Consider the following 22,735-nt stretch of genomic DNA (forward strand, 5'->3'; position numbering starts at 1 on the left):
GGCTGCAGCATCTTCTCGGTTCTGACCCCATATGAGGTCCCATATGTGATCTGGGATTGGAATTCGGGGGGCCGAGAAATCCATTTCTCCAGATTGCAGAGTCTGGAAGGAAGGAAAGGATGACGACGGAGCTTCTTTAACTTTGGATGGCTCAGCATCCTCCTTCTCAGAAGAGTCAATTATTATGACCTCTTCTTCTTCAGGGGTGAGGACGAAAGCCTCAACCTCTCTTGCAATGTCTGCCGTGAAACCCTCAGCACTGGGCATCACGGCATCCTCATTCTTGTGCTCAGCAGCACTCTCTTGAACTTCTTCTTGGACCCCTCCCTTAGGTTCGTGAGTTTTCTGATCCACCTCCATCTCGGGAGGTGGCAGAGGGGTCTTTGGAGGTGATTGAGGTGGTGGCCGGGGAACCCTCGGCAATCCATTGCCTTCCTCGGGTTCCCTTATTTCGACGCCGATGGTCATCGGCCTCCGCTGAAAGTCATGGGGGCCGATGATGGCCATTCTTCGGCGCCTTTTCTGAAGCGGCTGCTCGTCCATGTCTGAGTCTGAGGACTCTTCTTGTATCTGGTCTTCGGGACGAATAGGGGCTTTCCCTTCTCTGTGTCTATTACTCTCTTCAGACTGTAAAAGACAGGGGGGGAGGAAGAATGTGAGTAAAAACAAAACAACAAACAGAAATAGACAAAATTAAGTCTGAAAGCTCACCGAGGTCTTCAGCAAAGCCTCGTCTTCTTCAGCTGCCCTAGCTGCAGCTTCTTCTTCAGCAGCCCTGGAGGACCCTTCTCCTCCTTCACAAGCTTCAATAACCCGTGCAACCTCTTCGGCCGTACGGGCAGCTTCAGCTTCTTCGTCCAACAGCTGAAACCAGGGATCTCTCTTCTTCCACCAAGGCTTCTTCCTTTGATACAGAGCAACAGCCTCAATTTGGAAGTGGGAAGAGTCTAGATGAACTTCTCTATGCCGCGGTTCAGTGATAGAGGGGGCCCGATCAGTTACAACTTGTTCTCGGTTGACGCCAAGACGAGCGCAGTTAATGCCGACGTTGGTCTCGTCCCGCTCTGAAAAAGAAAAGGGGAAAGGTCAGTTCAGTTAGGTTGGTACAGCATAAAAAAGCGAAGTGAGAGGTGAAAAAGAGATAATTAAAAAGCCTCGGCCCCAGCCGAAGAAGCTTACCATCCTTAAACTTTCGGCTGAGGCCGACAGCTGCTAGCATGTTCTCTTGGAAAACATAATGCGTATCGGGGAGCCAAGTCTCCGGGATATGTTGCATTCGGCCGCTGCCCCCCTGGTTCGGCAGCTTGCCGAAGATATTCTGTTGATTAAGGTTTGGATCTAGGCCGTTATCTGCGGGGGGACCTAAACTTCCCATGTCAGGATCAGGCTCAGCAAGGTACCGGGGAGCGCTGAAGACGCAAGGGTGGCCCGGGTCCATGGGTGCCCTAACCCAAATCCATTGACCTCTCCAGTCCTTGTCTGAAGAGTCGTTCGGCCACATGGTTAGGTACTGGGGCCGAGACTCAATCCGGTACCACCCAGAACCATGACTTTCGTGCCCACATTGAATATTTGGCACTATCCGATGAAGCTTTTTGAAGCAGTGCAGGTTCGGCACATACCTGAAGAACTTGCAGACCCATAAGTATGTCATCACCCTTCGGATGCTAGTAGGAGTTAGCTGACATAGGGAAATACTGTAATGGATCAGCAAGTCTCGGACGAATACGTCCAAAGGGAACCTCAGCCCATACTGAAGTTGTCTTGTGTACACCCCCACATACCCCGGGGGTGGACGATGGATTCTATCGGATGCCACGGGCATTCGGCACCAATACCCATCAGCTTCAAGGATGCCGTAATGCAACTCAATTTGTTCGGCAAACCGATACTGTTCGGCATTCTCCACCCACCATGAGTAGGGGCGGTTCTTTATCATGGCCGAAGCTACTTCGGCATCCTCCCACTCTGAAAACCCGGGAAGGATATCCCAAAGGACAGCGGGAACTTCATCGTCCCGCCCAGAAGCGCTCGGCCCCTCCGTTCTCTGAGGAGGAGCCGAGGAAACTGGAGTCGCCCTGATCCCTTCAGCAGGGTCAGACTCTGCTCTTTGTCCATTCCAGGTCCCAATCCTGTTCCTGGGATCGGGAATTGGCCTTGCTCTTCTTGGAGCACGGGCTCTACCCCTAACTCCTCTCGCCATTGATAATTTCGAAGAAAAAAGTCGAAAAAAACAGGGAAGGAGTTCAAATTCGAAGAAAAATAAACTAAAATCAAAGGAATTTACCTTAATCTGAAGCGAAAGTTGCCGATTTACGAATTGGTAGTGGCAAGTCTCAGTTTCTAAGCTTAATGCTCGGGGAATTTGCGAAGTTTTGATGCGGGTTCTTGGGTTCTCTCGAGAATTCTGGGTTTGTGTTGGTGAATAAGTGAGGAGAGATGACGCGCCTCTAATTATATCTCCAGAAATGGGAATACGGGGAGTCCGCGTTTCAATTTCTCTTAATACCCCACTAAGTAACCGTTAAACACACGACCTTGCGATTAAACTGCCCATTATCCGTCCAACTTCCACAATTATCCGCCTTAACTGTTGTTATCTCATTAATTACGGTTTAATTACGGTTTAAATTCAAATTTTTGGATTAATTAAATCATTCACTTCCCTCCTTTTCTGATTAAATCAAACCCGACCCGTCATCCTTCCAAATCGGGTCTGGGGGGCAAGTTGTTTGGGTCCAATTTAGTCCAATTGGGCTTAGGCATTAAATGATCCAATTAAAAGCCCAAGGTCAAGGTTCATCTCTCCAATTGTGCTAAAGTCAAAGATCAGTCCTCAAGGCAAGCCAATTGGGCTAAGGCCCAACTTCTCCATGTATGCAGAGGTATAAAAGCCATCAATATTACATTTGTACATTCATTCAAGCAAAGCCTCAAGCAATTAATTCTCTTGCATAGTGTTCTCTTTTTACGCACTGTACTGACTTTAGCATCGGAGGGGCCTTCCTCGGCAACACCCCCGAGGCTAGTTTACGTGTGTTTACTATGCAGGAAACCTTCGGCCCAACATTACTTGGATCGAATCTAGTCTTCTCCACTTCATCGGACCTTCGACAAGGTCCCATTGTTTTCACCCGAAACAGCAAGTATCTTACTTTGTTTATGTTTAGTTCATTATTCATGTTTATTTTTTTGGTGTTTATTTTGGTGAATTTGAATTTTAGGATTTGGGTATTGTTTATTTATGCACTTAGACTATTTTTTTCCCCCAAACTGGTGCATTTAATATTTAACGTGAATTCAGCACAATTTCCATGCAAGAGACCGGGTTTCCATTTCATTGAGAGGTGGGAACGTAGGACTACAATTACTAAAAAGGTTAAAACCATTAAATAGTATTGTTTATTTATGCACTTAGACTGAATTTTTTCCCTAAATCGGTGCATTTAATATATAACGTGAATTTAGCTCAATTGAGAATTATATTGTACTTCACATGTTTTGGGTAATGAGGTTGGTTTCCACAAGAAAGCTTTAAAAAATTTTGGTATTGTATAATCACCATACTTATAATTCAAAATTTTGAAAATGACTAAATCATAAGAAAACAGGGATACAATCTATATTGGTATTTGCTTAATTTTGAAGTCTTGAGCCTTCATTCCACCCATGTGAAAGTGCAAGTTAGTTCAAAGTCATTCTCTTACGTGAGTATGCCCTCATATTAAATGGGACTTCAACATATTTTGATATGGCTTGTGATTTCCTGGTGTTGTAGTTCAATCTAGATGAAATAGATGTGTCGTGAAAGATTTCAAGGAGTATGAAATGGGGATTGTACTGTAGAGTTGTTGGTCATTGAACAAAATCAGAATTTCCAATGGGATTGAAATATATCCCATATTCAAAATAATTGTAAGTATGAGTGTCAATTTTGTAATCATTAGCTATTTACCGTTGTAAATAATACGAGTAGGTTGAATTTTGAAATAATTAGCTATTGCCCCAGCTCAATTTCATTCTTAAGTGACTGGTTTAGGTACTACTTTATATTATACCTGTACATTTGTCTGAAGACTTAATAGCGATATTTATTTTTATGATGCATTAAATATATATGAACAATCTCTAAGTTTTTTAACAAATGTATTGGTAAAATATTTCCGTAAAAATTTTTTTAGGTAGGATAGGAATTATGAAGTATAAATAATTTCTAAACGACTATTTAATTAGAGGGTATTTGGTTCACAAAATGATATGAGTTTGGAATTATGAATGAAATTAGGGTGGTATGAGTTTGGAATTAAGAATGAAATTAGGGTGATATGAGGTTGGAACTTGATTCTTAATACATTGTGTTTGGTTTTTTTTGTTTTAAATTTTTTTGTAAGGCGTGGTATGAACAACACTTACCTCCCCTACCTTGTCGGTTTAAGGTATAATTTAAAAATTAGATTTTTCTTAAACAAACATTAGTGTCAAAATATATTCACATATATCTTAACAATTAGGTATGGATTTTACTTTCTTTAAAAAAAAAAAAAAAAAGGTATGGATTTTACTCATTCCAACCCCATACCTCACACATAGACCTGGTTATTAGGCGGTTCAGGTCAAAGAGGGTCACATTTTATAGGGTCAGTATAGGGTTGGGCCGATGCGAGTCGCATGTCAATAGTGGGTCGATAATGGACGGGCCTACAAAATATCAATTACAATAAATATTGGACAAAGCCATTATTAAATACATATGAATACTAATTTATCTATATTATTATTTTTACATTATTTATTTTCTTTATCAATTAAATTGGAAAAATATTTTGGCCTTATATTGACCCTACCCAATAAGGGCCCTGTCCATTAAAGGCCCTGTCCATAAAAAGCCCTATAAACTTGGCCCTGACCCTGTTATCATTGGATTACCCTACCCAATAACCACCTCTACTCACACATGAAATCTACGAATCACACGCCCCTTTAAACTTTCTTGTACACTGTATCGTCCTAAAAATCTCCTTACATTCATAAGATTTAAATGACTATATTGTTACATATTAACAATTGCTTAATAACTCAATGATTCTTATATTAACAACAATTTGGTTCTTAAGAGGGATGCTTAATACATGTTGTCTTTGAGTTTCTTATAGTTAGAGAGATATAGAGATTGAGAGAGCGGAAGAGGAAGAGAGAGAGAGAGAGAGAGAGAGAGAGAGAGAGAGAGAGAGAGAGAGAGAGAGAGAGAGAGAGAGAGAGAGAGAGAGAGAGAGAGAGAGAATTCTTGTTAAAATGTAATTTAGTAATCAAATTATAATACTTTTTAGAAACTTTTGAATGTGCTCAAAATCGTTAATAAAAGAGAAATCTAAGGGAAGGTGAAACAAAGTAAATAGGAGGGATAATTTCTACGGTTAGATTTGGATAAGCTTATTTTAATAATCAATATATGTTATTGATTAACCAACGTGTTTTGTGATAATTATGAGAAAGTCAACTATTAATAGTACCTTTACAATAAAAATTTCAGCATAATTTTATACACAATGACAAAATCGTGCTAGATTCATGAGAAATTTTTTTTAATGTTTGTAAGACCATAGTGATATATAGCTTTAGAGACAGATAGACAAAGGAGGGGGGGTAGGAAGCAGCAGGAGTATAAGAGAGCAAAAGAGGGGGAAAAAGAGAGCGAGAAAGAGAAAAAGAGGAGATAGAGCAAGAGAGGGAAGAAGAGATAGATAGATAGATAAAGAAAAAGGATGAGAGAGAGAGAGAGAGAGAGAGAGAGGAAATCAACAAAGAAAATGGTTACAAGATAAAGAAAATGGAGCAATGAAAGATAGAGATAGCATGCTAAAAAAGAGAGAGGGCATGCTAGGAGAGGAGAAGGCATGCAGGGAAAGGAAAGGGGTTGAGAGAGAAATAGAGAACAAGGGTCCTAGAGAGAGAGAGTGAGAATAGAAGGGTTGGGAAGGAAATGGGAGAAAAGAGGGGGAGGGGGGAAGAGGGGCTTGAAGAAGAGAGAGAAAGAAAAAGAGGGGGGTTAGGATGAAAATAATAGAAAGGAGAGAACGAGATATAGGGTAAAGAGAAAGAAATAGGGCATTAAAAAAAGAAAGAGGTCGAGAGTGATAAAGTGGGAGTGGGAGAGGGAGAGGGAGAGAAGTTTGAAACTTTATAAAAATCAGAAAATTATTTTATATATGAAGTCATGAAATTACAGCTATCTTTAAAACTACCTACATTATATAGTAGGTTAGTAAGCTTTAAACCCAAACAAAACATCAATTCAATGTAATTAGAGACTTCAAAAACAATAAATAATAATATGAAAATTAATTCTTGAAATTAAACTTTGAAGTTTAAATTAGACTTTAAAGAGCATTGATCACCAAATTGGTTCCCTCCCCCCTAAATGAATAGGTTGATCTACACTCAGCAGCATAGTTGATGGTAACAATAAACTTTAATATAATTATGTTGCCGCTGGTTAAATTCACTTCACGAGCAACATATTTATATTAGAGATAATCAATCATTATTTAGGTGTATTGTCAATATAAACATTTGTTATATGTTGACGATTAAACATCTAAATGACACCCGAGTAAAACACTCAAGCAAATGGGCTCGGTGTTTACGTCAAGCAAATGGAGTCAACTTCCCACGAATGAAGCTTACTCCTACCAAACATCTCTTGGAAAAAATGGTTGTAATTTTATTTTTTGAAGTTATTTGTAATCTTATATAGTTTTGCATGTTATATGAAATTGAAATATATTTCAAGGTATTAGAATATCGAGATAAAAAAACAAAAAGAACGCATTGAGTTGTAATTTTTTCTTTCTTCTAATATATCTTCTAAAACTTACTTACTAGAATTATTGTCCATTTAAAAGAATAAGTACTTTGTTATGTTGAATTAGTTTATAGTTTGTCTGCAACTTAGACATTGTATGTAGGACTATAGTTTTATGAACAATGCAAGTTAATATAAAGCTGAATAAGTTTTGAAATAAAAGACCTAAATTCTGTTGCGACAATAACAAGCCAAATTAACCACACAAAAATCATCCATGTAAAAATGGCTGAACTTCAAACAGTTTTTCAAATTATTTGAAGCTCCGTTGATGGATATTGATGATAATGCTGCAAGTATTAATAGCCTAAACTCTAATTAACAAGCTCCTCTATCTTCAGTAATTTCCTTGAATTGTTCATCTTATAAGTACGACACTGATGCAGAGTTAAAGCCACTACATTTGCCATGCTTGTTGATCCTGATAGTGCAGTGCTTATGTTTCTTTTGCAAAAGAAAACTCAACAAGTATAACCTGCTTAAAGTTAAGTCGAATAAAGGATCATTAGCTACGGATTATGCAAAGTTCTTATAATTGAAACAAATTTCTTTGACATTATCTTATAAACTGCTCCAATTTTAGTTGAAGCAGTAATTTTGTGTATAGCTAGAGTGATGATTATACGCTAACCAATCAAAGCAAAACAAAATCAGCAATCAAAATGCGACCAATTACATTAACACATAAACAACGACTAATTACACACTAATCACCGAGGTGAAATCACCAAATTGAAGGACGTGCGCGAAGCGCGCAGGCCAACAACTAGTATATGAAAAATTGCCACATAATAATATCATATATTATACTTGCCAATAATCAAAATATCAATATTCTTAATTATGTCAAGTGGATAAATCAATTAATTAGGAAATCCTTAAATATAAATCATATCAATATTCTTAATTATATTCTAGGATTTCCTAATTAATTAATTAAATATGCTCATATTTAATGTGAGCATATCATATGCTCACACGGAGTTCAGGCTGGTTTAACTCCCAAGAAGAGGGATGTTAAAACTTTATGTGATATGCTCACATACAAATTGGTAAGCTCTTGGTGTACATGCTTGATATTCAAATCATGCTTAGTTCTTTAGTTTTAGATTGCATTGTTCTTGGTACAATCCCTGAATATTCTTCTGAGCACTTTCTTTAGATAACAATTACTCTTAACACGTCAGTATCATTTTTTTGTCCATGAATGTCAGTTGTACTTAACTCTTCTAGCATTTTACGTTGGTAAGTAAGCGAGTGAAAAATTGTCACGTCAGTATCATTTTTTTGTCCATGAATGCCAGTTGTACTTAACTCTTCTAGCATTTTACGTTGGTAAGTAAGCGAGTGAAAAATTGAGGTTGATACAGTTTTCCTTGTTTGCTCTTGGCTCATTTGTGTTTTCCTCATTTTATTTTTACTTTGAAGATATAGATAAAAATGGAGTACAAAAATTAAAAAAATTGTTCATTAATGGACTGAAAAGTGAAACTGCTCAATTTTTTTTTTTTATTGTGCTTCACAGTAATTGTAAAACTACACCGATGGCTTGAAAAAGGGGCACGTGTCAAAATGCTGTAATATCTTGACTTGAGGTCAACAGGAGAAACACTCCCAAGTTTAAGAGAGAAAAACCGAGAAAACCAAAAAGAAGCTTGATGATCACGCTTCATTCACAAAACTCCTCCTATAAAAACCATGCTTACTCCCACTCTCATTCCTCCTTCCTTACGCTGCTACTGTTTCTCAAAACACTCTCAAATCTCCGATGAATGGAAGCCCCTAAAGCACCGTTGTCGCCATCGATATTACCACCGGGTTGCCGATTCTACCCTTCGGAGGAGCAGCTCCTTTCGTACTACCTCGGTCACAAGAACCACCTCAATTCGCCTCAGCAATCCTCATCTTCGTCTTCGAATGCCGATTATTATGACGCAATTAAGGAGATCAATTTGTATGATTACAACCCCTTTGATCTTCCGGAATTGACATGCTTTAGATTTGGGTGCGGCGGAAGGAAGCGGCATTGGTATTGCTTCACTGAGAGGGTTAATGGGGAAGAAGAAGAGAGAGGAAATAGAAGAGCTGGGATTGGGTATTGGAAGAGGAAAGGTAGGGTCAGGGATGTTATGGGTAATGGTGGTAATGTTATTTTGGGGACGAGGAAATGCTTCATTTTCTATTTGGAGAAATCGAATGGTAAAACTGCTGTTCGGACTGATTGGTTCATGTATGAGTATACTCTAATCGACAGTTTTAAGGTTTGTTCTTCGATTTTTTTTGGGTTTTTTTTTTTGGTTTGATTGCAATTTAGTACTTGGGATTGGTTTATTTCAGGTTTAATTTTGTGAAATTCTGCAATTATGTTAGGATTTATGTGTTTGACTTTAAAATGTGTTGTGTTTTTCGTTTTCTGATTTTTATTTACTACTTGGGATTTGTTTATTTCAGGTTTTATTATGTGAAGTTTGTAAAATTTATGCAACTAAATTAGGATTTATGTGTTTGAAATGTGTTATTTTTCTTGTTTTCAATTTGTTCTATTGTTTTATGATTGTAAAAATGATTAAAATTGTAGGGTATGATGGACCATTGAAGGTGTAACTTAGTGTTACTAAATTTAGTAAATTGCTAGGCACCTCCAAGAACTACGTTACAAAGTCAGTAACAAAGTCAGTGCAATGGAGCACTTTTAGACTAAGTTAGCAAGTATAGGTAGTGAATTGGGTCTTTATATCTGTTTCAGGTAACAAGGATATTGCAAATTGGGTGACATTGTTTTGATTTTTTAGTTAAGGATGCGTGTATTTGTTCCAATCTCAATTCAGATTGTAAGGATGATTTTTATTTGTTATGATAGTATGAAGTAGGGTCAACTGTTCAAGTGATTTGTGTTTTTGGAATTGTGTTACCATAGATGCTATATTGTAGGCTTAAAGTTGATGTATTCATCATTTTATTGGGTAATCTTGATTAACAAGTGAAAATCAAGGATATTATGCGAAACAACTTGAGCAATAGTTGCTGCAGCAGGACTGATAAATAGTGGAGACAAAGATGCAGCTTGATGGATAGCTGTAATATATTGAGTATGATAGTTAGAAGTGCTTCCTGTGTAATAGTTTCAAGTAGTGTTAATATCTTAGTTTACTGAAAGGCGAGGGTTTCCAAGTGTATAGGCAATTCTGCTTAATTTTGGATGTTTTGAGACTGTACCCTCTAAGTATTCCCCAGTCAGGCAATATACTTAAATATTTCATTATAAATTAAGAATACAAAGTTATTGAATCCTTTTTCAATTGTTCTTAATGAAGGTTAAATTTGCACATTACAACTCTTTTTAAAAGTATCAGTCTAAAACAAATTAAAAAGATGCAAAGAACAGAAATTCTAAGAAATTCTATGGTGTTTCTTATTATAATATATTTTACCTCATTCGTGTAAATGATAGGAATCTATATATATAATACTTCCTCAATACATCCATGAATTTGACTGTCACTCAATTGAACTCACAACCTTGATTATTATTTTAATTAGAAAACTTATAGTATAATTGTAAAATTTTAATACTTCGTATTTATAAAATATACTTTAAGACTAATCTAATAACATTAAACACTATGCTATTGTTTGTTTAATATATAAATGAGAAATTGGTGTCAAAGCTCATATATAAGTTGTGCAAAAAGCTAAAATGAATGTATTGAGAAAACCCATCCATCGGCTTGTTTCTGTACTAGTTCCCTTTACTTTGTTTCTCATCGTCCCTCATTAATTGAGTATCTGAACCTATGCTTACCTTCTTCAACATCATGAGCTGCAAAATTCAGCTGCAAGCTAGACTTTGAGCCTTTTCTCATGTGATTAATCTCTTCATTATGTAACAGTTGGCCGAGAGTGAACATACTGTTCTTATGCTGCTGTTTTATGATTTGGAGAAGCAACTCCCAGACCTTCAGTGTGAGTAACTCCAGTAAATTATGGGATCAAGCCTACATCTTCCCGGCCCTGTTGTAAAGTAGTACCAAATATACTCTATATTCTACACATGTTGCTTCACTTTGCGGCACAAAATTCTTGTTCAGTCTAGTTTCTCTTCAATCCTTGAGCTGTTCTTAGATTCACAAGTTATATTCTTTTATTGATAAAAAAATTAAACGTATACCAAATCCAAGTCAGACACCTTACCATTTTATTAAGCAATGGAATCTACCATGCATTTAGAAGTGTTGACTTGCTCTTACAACCTTGATATAAGGGTTTCAAGTGATCTAAGAGACTTGGTTTCTAGAAGAGCTTCCAATGATAGAAAGTGTTCTTTCTTTGGGATGAATATTATGGCTCCGGTTTTTATTTTTACATAAATTTATATGCATATTATAGAAGAAGAAAGAGAGAGCAAAGGGAAATATATTTACATTTGATATTTTTGAGCAGTTGAGGAGAGATAAAGAGAGCAGGTTTGTACAATAGCCGAAGAGAAAAATTAAACACTGATTTGAAATATTTGTACATTGCATATTATATAATGTTATAAAATGGTTATATTTGGTGCCAGAATCCTTGTGGCTGTGGTTTAGAATGGAGATAGAATCGGAATATGCCAGATATGATACAGAAGTTAGGGTCAAGTCATTGTGATGCTCTAGATTAAGAGGAGTTAACTCAAGCTTCTTAGTCGAAAGTCCAAACATTGTTGAAGTAACAGAAACAGTGGTAGATTTTCTAGGCATCTTCATCACTAGATTATTCATCAGTACATTATGGTAGTTAATAGTCCTTGTAATCACAAGCGTTTAAACTATTTTAAATATGTGTAGATTGTATCAATGTGCTTATTCATGGTGTAAAGTTGTTGATTTAGATGTCTTTTACTGCATGCATTATTTTGATGCATTTTTCTGCATGCATTTTGAATTTTGGCAATTGATGGGAGAGAATCAAGAGTTATCTTGTGCCTTAAACAACTGTTTTGAATTTGGGATCTTTGTTCAGTGAACATCAAGAGAGCAAAAGAGAATATGGGAGTGTGGTAGCGAGAGTCTAGAAGTTGAGAGAAGTATGGAATGAAGTTTCAGCTTATTTAGGCTCCATTAAATAAAAAATAAAAAATTAGAGCTTGAACTAATACGAATGAATTAAACATAACAAGGGCTGTGTATTGGAATACAGTTCTTAGGGTTATTGCACGCATGCATTGGTATTTTCACTGAACAGTATCTTAGTAGTTTTTTATGTGAATTATTAAGAGGCTTTCAGGCAAGCAAACAGGTATCAGTAATTGTAATTGACAAAGAAGGTGACATTTTTTAATTTTGCTCTTGCCACCAATTTGAAATCGTGATGTTAACCATTCATAGTATGAAACTGAGGCATTTGGGTTTTATTTTCACTATGAAAGGTTTTTGAGAGAGGTCTTTATTAGTTTCATAATGAGGTAAATAGTACGTGGCTGCATTTTGACTAATATCATTTAATGACTAAGAATTTCTTAATGAGTTTTTATTGCTAGCAGTAATCTGGATGGATAATCAGGTTATGCATGGAAATGCTATTGTTAATTGGTAAGTGTTGAGTTTAAGTAGTGTCATATAATTTATGTGTGTAGGTAGAACTCTTTTTTTAGTAAAAAGGCATTTGTATGATTCAAAGAAAAATATCTTAAAGAATATGTTCCTAAAAAGATTTATTTATTATTTTTTATAAATATTTGTGTGTTGATAGCTTTACCCAAATGTATTAGTTATATTATATTATTCCTCGAGCTTGAAAAAGTCTACTTGTTTTGATGATCAATGCTGTATTTTGAATTTCTTCTGTCGTACTTTGCTTTTCTTTTTAACTTGTAATATTCTCCTTTGAAACACACGTTCTTGATGAGATTAGACAAGGTAAATACTACCTCTGTTTCATATTATTTGCAACAATTTGACATAAAGTAGAGAGGAAAAATCGTTGCAAATAATATGAAACGGAGGTAGTAAACAACTTAATTAAAATAGTTTAACAACTAGAACTTAATAATACAAGCTATACAAACCTCCCCTCTTACCGGTGTAAGATTGAACTGCTTAACTTGTGCTATCTTAATCATATTACATTTTTTGCAGGCCTCGTTTGTTGTGTGCCGAGTGTTTGTCAAATCACGTGTTCGAAACAGCATTTCAGAGCATGCCTTAAGTTCGTGTGCTGAAGAAAGCATTGCAACTGTACGTCATATTGGTATTCAGCATGATTCAAGCACTGTTTCTGTCTTGGATGAAGATAAAGCACATGGCTTCTACTATGTAAATGGTAAGATTGCGGGTCAGCCAACAAAATTGATGGAAGAGACAGAACCCAACATTCCGGTGAACTTTCTTAACCTTGAGTTCAATTTCTTAACATGTTTATTAATTTGTTAAGTAACATATCTGGGATGTGGTAAAAAATTTGATGTTCTCTTTTCATGTAAGGTTTTTTAATGTGTTTTTTGCAAAATGAAAGCTTTTTTTTTTAATGTAGTTTGAGCAAAAATATTCATGAATATTACTTCGTTTCAAAAAGTGTGTTTTGGGCGTGCCTAGGTGCCAAGCAAGTCAAGGCGGAAGTCAAAATGCCTTGACCTTGTGGGGTACAATTTATTCTAAAAGGCGACAAAAGAATTTGCTTCAGGCTGCCTCAACCAAGGGCAAGGCGAATTGCCTATGCTGCTTCATGTATAAATGTGAGGAAGTAAATTTGAGCCTAATTTTTTTTTTTTTTTTTTTAATTTTTTTTTTTGATTATTTCATCCTTGATTGTCTTTAGGAAGCTAATCTGGGCAAAGACACTCAGTTAATTGCATAATAACTTTAATTTAATTCCGAGTTTTTTTAAAAAAATTTTTAGAGGAAGAAGAATATTAATATTAGAAAATTTTGCAGAAAACCACCTTTTAAATCTTGTTTTTTTTGCATATAATCACCTTTTACAAAAAATGTTGCAAAAAGACCACCAATTTAAAAATTTTGTTGCAAATTACCACTTTTTAAACCAAATTTATCAATTGTTTTACATTGAATTGGTGGTAAATTGCAACAAAATTTCTAAAATTGGTGCTCTTTTGTAACATTTTTCCTGCAAGTTAGTTATATGCAAAAGAACAAGATTTAGATGGTTTTTTGCAAAATTTCCTTAATATTTTCATTAATAAATAGCCATACAACATCTATAATAGTAATAAAGATTTGTAAACCAAAGCTTTAGACAAAATAACAGAACTTTTACAATCAAAATCATAACCATTTTGCATATTTGGCATAGCTCACACTCCACCACTTCCGACTTGACGCGAGCAGTGATTTTCGATGTGTTCGCATTTTTCTAAGTAGAGACCTTCGTAATCGAGTTGATGACAAACCCTAAACCCATATCAATCCATATCACATTCTCAATTATTATTACAACCCTAAAAAGCCCTAATGATAGAAAATCTTATTTCACGCGTGTTGCAGCTCACAAGTGGTGAATCAATTGAGAAATTGGTTGTTGCTGGCTATGATAATTTTTATTGGTGAACAATTTCTGGCACGACAAGAGGAAAATCCTCATTCACAATGATATAAATGAAGCTTAACATTCTGTCATGGAATAATTAGAGGAGCGGGTTTGGATTATTAATAATGGGATAGCAAGGTTATAGGATTTGAATTTGAATTGGCATATAGTTCAACCAAGAGGGATTCAATAAAGTGGTAGATGCTTTATTGAGAAACAATAGCTACGTAGTTAGTGTCCATCGAATCCATTTGTGGTGTTTCTTTTGAGCATATTCAAGCTGTGTTTTTCTAGATATCTTCGCACAAATATATGATCACATAGAATTTGGAAGAAAGTGCATTGCATCATGATTCACTAGTAGAGGAAGAGTTGTTTTTTATGAAGGAAGGGTTGATGGTGGTAGTCACTTTGAGCTAGTAATTTGACTCTCCTGGCAGTGTTTCTCTCTAGGAAGTTGAAGACATATTAACGTTTAGTTTTTGAATGGTTTTGGGTCTATAAGGAAAGAAGTGGCACACCAAATTCAAGCTTATTTAATCTACTAGCCTTCTTCAGCCCTTGCCCTTGCCCCTCCCCTCCCAACCCACGTACAAGATGAAATCACGATGGATTTCATCATAGGGTTAATATTAACCAAGTTTGCGCACTTTATCTGAATAAATTACCATTTTAATGCTATGGTAGGTGTATAATCATGAAGGAGTTGGTTTAACCATATGGGCCTGAGTTCCATCTTCACCGACAGGTTCAGCCTGCTCATCCCACACCTCAAATTAGATACACATATGCAAGAAGGGAAGGGATAGGTATCAAGGATAGTACACAATAATGAGGTTAGGAATCCTGTTATGATTCCCGAAGGTGAGGAAGAGCATCAAAAAGAGGACACTCATAAATCAGTGAGAAGAGAGAACAATGTAATGGGGAGAGAGTATTATAAGGGTTTGTAAGTCCGTGTGAATATTTTTGGGCACTTGAAAGTCTTATATTAGGTACTGGAATTTTCCTTAATTATAGTGTCAATTTTTTTTTTCTCTTTCGATCGGTTTCAGTGACGAACCATTGAAACTTTTGCTTACCCAGTTTAGCTATGAGCTTATGAGTGTTTTGACGCCCCTCTTGAACAACCTTTGCAGATGAGGTGTGGTTTGCTTATCTATTATTCTCATAATCCTGTTTATTCTTAATACCACCACTCCACCAAAATTTAAACCTGAATAGCCTGATTACCTGTCTCTCGTAGTGATACAATTGGCTGCAAAATCTATTAATATTGGTGTTTTTTCACTTGTTTATATGATACACAGAAGCTTTCATTGGTTGAGAACTTTGTTTTTATTTACCATCAGAAAATTAGTTGTAAATTTGTGTTGGGATTTTAGATGTTGGAAGATTACCGTTCTTGTCTATTTAGGTATGATATTTGGTAAAGGCATTAAAAATACATTTGGGTGAATGCTTGTGGGTTGGGATTATCTAGGTATTGTCATAATGGCGCACTTGCTTAGCCCGTAAAAGTACAACTATGTGGGAGTTGCCAAGTGTGCATACTCAAATACACTTTGAGCGGAGATACCTTCAATCCATATCAAAGTTCATGAATGTGATGACATCATGCAATTCCTTTGACACCTTTTCCTTCAGCCGTTTTGTTTGTAAGTTTAGGTGAAATTAGTAAGAATCTAACCATTGTTTATTGGAGGTAATGCTTTGATTTGAACTCCTTGATCCAGGTCCCCAACTTGATAAAAACCCTAATGTGCAAATTATGCATGTTAAGTCAAATTGGAGGACATCCATCCATTAATACATCAAAATGCTATTCATACCAGTGAAGTGTTGATCAATTGCTTGCTTGTTCTGTCCATTCAAAGCTATAGAATAATCATACCTGAACCTTATAAAAAGGAAACTAGTTAACTGCATACCTATAGTAGATTCCTTGGATTTTGAAATCAGGACTAGTTGATTTAGCTAGACTTGGCAATCCTAGACCCAATGACCCCACCAGAATAACCCTACATGTGATCCGAATTCGACCCGAAAACAGTGACCCGAAACTTGAAATCAATCAAAACTGACCTATACCCGACCCGAATTGGAATTGACCCGATCTTGACCCAAAACCTGAAGCGACCCGACCTGAAATGGCCCGACCTGAAGTTGACCCGATACCCAAAGTGACCCGACCTTAATTTAACTTCAATTAATTGACCAAAATAGATCTGAAGCCCGAAGTAACCCGAACTAAATTACCTTATATATGAAATGACCAGAATCAATTTAAGCCATAGACTTGACCTTAGCAAACCGAAATAGAAAATACCCGCAATCAATCTGACTTAATTTTTTATTTATTAATTTGTAATGTGTAATAGTGTTAGTAATTTACATATTTTGAGTATTACTTTTCTCGATTTCGTCGGCCTTTTCTCTATAGAGTTATAAGTTATAAAAAATTTGTAAAAAGATTGAAAATTAACGACTATTCTACAGAGTTTGTCCATATGATTAAGAAAAAACTTAGTAAAGCTTGAAATAAAAGTCACATTTTACTAGTCTGGACAAAACAAATAGTACAATAATAACATGAACATAACATAATGTTCAATACCAAATGAAATTACAAGGTCTGATAGGCAAAGATAGCAACCGACCCGAGTGTGACCCGACCCGAAGTTGACCTAAAATTTGGACCGGACCCAAATTCAGCTTGAAGTGTTGACCCGATATCCGACCCATCTGTTGGCCCGAAATCAACCGAACGACCCGATCCAACCTGAAGATGACCTGATAACTTATTGACCCAACCTATATCCGACCCGAATGTCCCTGATAACTTGTTGACCCGAATGGGGTAACATGGAATTTTTGGGAAATCATGAAAATCCTCCACTGGCCTCAAGTCTTTAGGCCCTTGTGTTTTAGGGTACATGTTCCTATAAAAGGAAACGGGGACTCCCAAGAGAAATTATGTAAAATTTGCATTTCTTTTAAAATGGTGGACATGGTTTCAATGAATGGCACAAACACCCTTTATTCTTTGTCTCTTGAGAACCCATGTGAAGATTTAAGTTTTGCCGGTTGTTTGAACAAAGGTTAAAAGACTAGATTTAAGTCATTCAACTTGCTTAATTTATAACAATTATACTTTTGAACCTTTTTAAAGGTTTTTTAGGATTGCAATGTGAGCCACCTATTTTGGTGTTTGCTTGCTTTGAGATCTAAACTTCCCTACTTTTCAATTGGCATGGCCACCATGGTGCTACTATTCTGTGAAAACAAGCTTAATTGCCGTGGAAGTTCTCCTTGATTGGATACTATTCTGTGAAAACAAACTTTGATTTATATTTTCCTTTTCCTTTTCAAATCATAATTTATATTTAGTTTTATTATATTCTTACATTTCATGTATGTTTTAATAGGTGAAATCACCAGGGCATGTTGGCAGCGCTGACTTGGTCAATTCTTCGAGTCCTAGGCATTTAGTATCCATCGTAGATGGAGATTTTATAGAGTTGGATGATCTTCTCTGACAATCCTGCAATAATCATTTATACTAGATGGAACCTGTTATTACCATCTGCTTTGAAGTTATGTTGAAGAAGACTGGAATTGTTGCTTTTCAACAGTTCACATATTGCTGCTACTACAACTTTGTACATCTGAAATTGGTATTCCACCAAAATCTGCATTTGATGAACCTCATCATGGTATTGCAGAATTAGGCGCTTGTTAAGTGCTGGTTCTATATAGATTCTGCACCCCTGTAAACAACACTAGAGTTGGATTTATATCAAAATTATGTAGGGAACATTATTATCAGAAGCCAAGTTTGACAATGCTGTGGCAGGACGCGTCTTCCTGTTAAAGGTAAGTATATCTGATTTGTCACTTCCCAGTTCCAGTTAACACTTGGACTTGCAACTCATTCCCATGCTGAATGTGCAGATTTTCACCATTCCCTTTGACAGGCAAGCTTGGTGCATACTGATTGAGGTATTATTCCCAATTGCGGAGAATCTGTCCTTGACGAAGCTCTCCTTCGCAAATGTTCGCTGTTCTCTGTATTTAAATCTTTGCTAGGTCCAGGTGGAAATGCTTTTGAAGTGAGAATCTAATAGTGCTTTGATGGAATTCTCTTGTAAATATATCAGCTATCTTAGTTCGATGTGAGTAATTGAGTATATTGTTTGAAGTGCGGATTTCGTTTGTTAGGCTTATTTGCGTGTTGGGAATTAAAATTAAGGCAGTAGCTTATCTATGAAATTATCAGGAATGCATTGCGAAGTTATGTTCTTGCTATTTGTGTTGGAGTATTTCAAAGTTCAGCTTGTGAGTATTTCAAAGTCCTTAAGTCTACCCGATTTCCTCCTTGTAGGAATTAGTCTGTTTGGTTCAATAACCAGAAAGGAAGGTTAACGAAAGGAAAGAAGCTCAAAGCCCACATATTTCTTAGTATGCTTGGTTCAATTTGGCATAATGGCAAGGAAATGCATTATGGTCTTTACGGAGAGTATCTGTTAGTGAGTTAGGTAGGTTTTCACTATTATTCTTGTTTTGGGTAAAATCACCCAAGACGTGTGGTCCTATCAGAAGGTGACACATGTTAACCAATGAAAGACCCAAATGGATCAATTACTTCATGACACGTGTGTCTCCAAACAATTAGGAGAAAAGGTTGCTTTCTTGGCCCAAATCCCAAGAAAGCTGTAATACGGTGCAATCCATCAAACTTAGGTCAGAATGACCTACAAAAAGACACTTTTTTCCATAGACTCCATAAATAGGGAGAGTTTCCCCATTTTTAGGACATGTTCATTTATTACCATATAACTACATTTTCTTACATCAAAGAAAACACCTGATATCGGAATTCGAAAAGATCTCATTTTTATCTTATTTGCACCTTTTCATCTTCTACAACCAATACTAAAGCTTTTATCAATCATAGTTTTCGTGTTTTGCAGGTACATACCGCGCTGGACCAGTCTTGGTGACATAACTCTCTCGAGGGACCAGTTAACACCCAAAAATCGAAATAGAAGAAATATATATAAAAATACAAGAAGGACCCAACTCTTATGTTCTAAATAAAGTATTTCTTGTTATTTGATTTGTTAAAGTTAGAAATGTTGGCGAATTCATTCAGGTGAAAGTAAAAGACGGAAAGAGAGGGATTCGAACCCTCGGTAAACAAAAGCCTACATAGCAGTTCCAATGCTATGCCTTGAACCGCTCGGCCATCTCTCCTACACAATGATTATGACTCATAAACCGAAGAAATAGCGAGCCATTACTATGTTGATATTTCTATTACTAACGATATTCGATTTTTGTTTGTATAAAATAGGTACGACTAGGATTAACGCAGCAATACTATACTATTTGACTATAAACAAACTACTAATAGAACGTAAGGAGTAGTAATGTAATAGAAGATTTTTTCGAAAAAAGTAGGAGTTGATTAAAATAAAAAACAAGTTTTTCCTTGTTATATATTTATTGATTCATATTTGTGAAGATGATGTTCCTATCCTTTATTCTATATCCCATATTTCCATATATAATATACCGGCTTCGATCAATTAATTGAAACGAATCGCATCAACGGATTGATGGGTTTATGGTTTTTAGATTATAGACGATTAATGGATCCCTTTTGATCATGGTTCGATTTTTATTTCGACTAGAATTCCATAAAATTCTCAAAAAAACATTAGAAAATTTCCGTCTAGTTTTAAAGTGCTCACCAACAAATTTCTTAAATTTCCCAGCTATTCTATTTCCATCATAGAATGATTATTCGATTCTCTTTCTTTTCGTCTTTCGATCAAAACTTTTTTTGATCGGATCGAAAAATTCTTTGATTCTTCCGCTTCGATGAAATCGGAATAGCTACTAGACTACTCAATTTGATCTGTATGAATTCAAATGGGATTCAACTCTTTTTTATTGATTGTTGAAAAAGGAGTTGGGGGCTTTTGGAACAATTCGAATAAATAAAATAGAAGTATACGTAGTAGTAAAAAATTTGTATCTTTATTGAAATTTTTTTGTTTGGAAAGGAATCCGTTTTTATGTTATTTTGTACTGTACAAATTCTTTATTTGTGTAATCGTTTTCCCACTAAGGGGTAATGAGAAGAATTTTATAATGGATTGATACCTATGCCTAGATCGCGGATAAATGGAAATTTTATTGATAAGACCTTTTCAATTGTGGCCGATATCTTATTACGACTAATTCCGACAACTTCAGGAGAAAAGGAGGCATTTACTTATTACAGAGATGGTGTGATTTGATTTTCTTTATTATTTAGTTTCTTTTTACTGCTCCTAGTCTTATGAGAAAAGCACACACTTCGGGATAGTAAAGAACAAATATTCTTAATTCCATATTATAGAAACAAACCTACGCTTGTTGAAGGTGAAGTTTAGAAATAGAACGATTCCTTCCGTCGTGTATCCCCGATTGATGCAACCTCAAATACTATAGCTTCATTTATAGATTTTTGTATTGAACTAAAGGTTACACCTTTGTGTTTTGTATTACAGGTCAATCCTACTTCCTAGTAATATAGTACCAATAGGCGGCATAGGGGAAGAAGCACTACACCTAGCAATCGACAGCACAAAAGCTTTGTTAAAAATTACTTACCTACTCCCTTTCTTATCTGGGTTAGGACTAACAAGAATGGTTGGGCCAACAAACATCCATCTCGTTCGTACTTTGGATACCCGTATAACCATCGAAGCCTGTTGAAGTGACTATTTCCTGGAAATTAGGAGGCGTTGAGGACAAAGGAATTGCTGAAGTTATCCTTTCTATTTAGTATCAAGACACTTGATTCTAGTAAAAGCTCTTACGCAAGAAGGTTGGCTAGATATTTTTTGTAAAAACACTAGCCCCGCTCAGTTCATAATGAGAATGTTTTAATCCCTTTTGCCATGTATTTTGAATTCTCATTATGTATATTATATTTAAGGGAGGAGCCGTATGAGGTGAAAATTTCACGTACGGTTCTGGAACGACGATTCTTTGAATCGAATAACGACCGTAACGGATGTCAGCTCAATCCGAAGGAAATTATGCGGAAGCTTTACAGAATTATTATGAAGCTATGCGACTAGAAATCGATCCTTACGATCGAAGTTATATACTCTATAATATAGGCCTTATTCACACAAGTAATGGAGAACATACGAAAGCTTTAGAATATTATTTTAGGGCACTAGAACGAAACCCATTCTTACCACAAGCTTTTAATAATATGGCAGTGATCTGTCATTACGTGCGGCTATCTCCACTATAGAAAGAAAAAAGAAGACCCAATTTTCTAGTAAATACTAAAAAAAGGATCGCTACAAACGCATCGTCCAAAACGACGATTTCTTTGAGCTGTAGCAAAGAAAAAAACTTCATACTAATAGAAGTCAAAATATGCCCAGATACTTTTTTCTATATCTATGGATAAAAAAAAGATCTAATTGATAGAGAGGAAGCACCGTAAAGATCAATTAATGAGGTTTTGGTCCAATACATTAAGAAAAGAACTGCTTACTTATGCCTATATAGAAATATAAGATAGAAAAAGTTAGGAATTAACTTATGTAATAGAGTCGATCCACTAAGACTGAGGTTTTGAGCGGCGGTGTAGGATCAAATCCCAAAGATAGTAAGTCTTTTCTTTCTTACTTATGTTTAGGAAGGAAAGCTTTTTTCAAAGATTCTATATAAATTTCGATATAAAACCGAGATAGTTACCTTGCGGAAAATACGAAGGATAGGAGTAAATATCCGTGTTTTCTTCTTCTGCAGGTGGGAGAAAAGATAAAACCGAAATTGATTCTTAATTAAATCAAAATGAAAGTTTGAAACTCATGTGATTAACCTCCTTTGGTTCCTCCGAACAGTGGAATATAGATCTATAAGAAATCGCATTTGGTTTAATGGGACACCAAAAGAATTGATTGCGGAGCCGTATGAGGTGGGAAACTCTCACGTACCGTTCTAAGGGAAGGAGTTGACCCTCCTATTCTGACCGGGGAGAACAAGCCATTCGACAGGGAGATTTTGAAATTGCGGAGGCTTGGTTCGATCAAGCCGCCGAGTATTGGAAACAGGCTATAACGCTTACTCCTGGGAATTATATTGAAACGCATAATTGGTTGAAGATCACGGGGCGTTTCGAATAAAAGAAGAAAAATTCTTATTATTTCTAATTTTTTTGTTATTTGTTCGAATTCTTTTTGGTCTTTTTGTAAAATAAAATAAAACGGAATCATTTTTCGAGGAAGAACCAATCAAAGAATTTTATTATATGCCTTTTTCGATCATTCTAGTTTG

General features: G+C 36.0%; 2 protein-coding genes across 3 annotated transcripts; both read left to right on the top strand.

Moving 5' to 3' along the window:
* The first annotated feature begins 8,444 nt into the window (after nt 1–8,444).
* Nucleotides 8,445–18,680, top strand: LOC110709972 (NAC domain-containing protein 71-like). Of its 2 annotated transcripts, none has more exons than XM_021888229.1 (4): nt 8,445–9,123; nt 12,976–13,215; nt 17,812–18,259; nt 18,338–18,680. In XM_021888229.1, exons 1-3 carry the CDS (start codon nt 8,635–8,637, stop codon nt 17,920–17,922), a joined length of 840 nt encoding a protein of 279 aa, XP_021743921.1. In that variant the 5' UTR covers nt 8,445–8,634; the 3' UTR covers nt 17,923–18,259; nt 18,338–18,680. The 2 variants fall into 2 exon arrangements, with proteins under 2 accessions (XP_021743921.1, XP_021743922.1); XM_021888230.1 differs by having other exon boundaries at nt 18,361–18,680.
* LOC110710023 lies at nt 17,950–21,444 on the top strand. Its single transcript, XM_021888287.1, is given in 3 exon segments — nt 17,950–18,099; nt 18,197–18,259; nt 20,833–21,444. Coding segments are annotated over 3 exon segments (537 nt in total). The 3' UTR covers nt 21,157–21,444.
* The last annotated feature ends 1,291 nt before the right edge of the window (nt 21,445–22,735 follow it).

The sequence above is a fragment of the Chenopodium quinoa genome, unplaced genomic scaffold (genome assembly GCF_001683475.1).
Source record: "Chenopodium quinoa cultivar QQ74 unplaced genomic scaffold, ASM168347v1, whole genome shotgun sequence".
In the NCBI taxonomy this organism is placed as follows: Eukaryota; Viridiplantae; Streptophyta; class Magnoliopsida; order Caryophyllales; family Amaranthaceae; genus Chenopodium; species Chenopodium quinoa.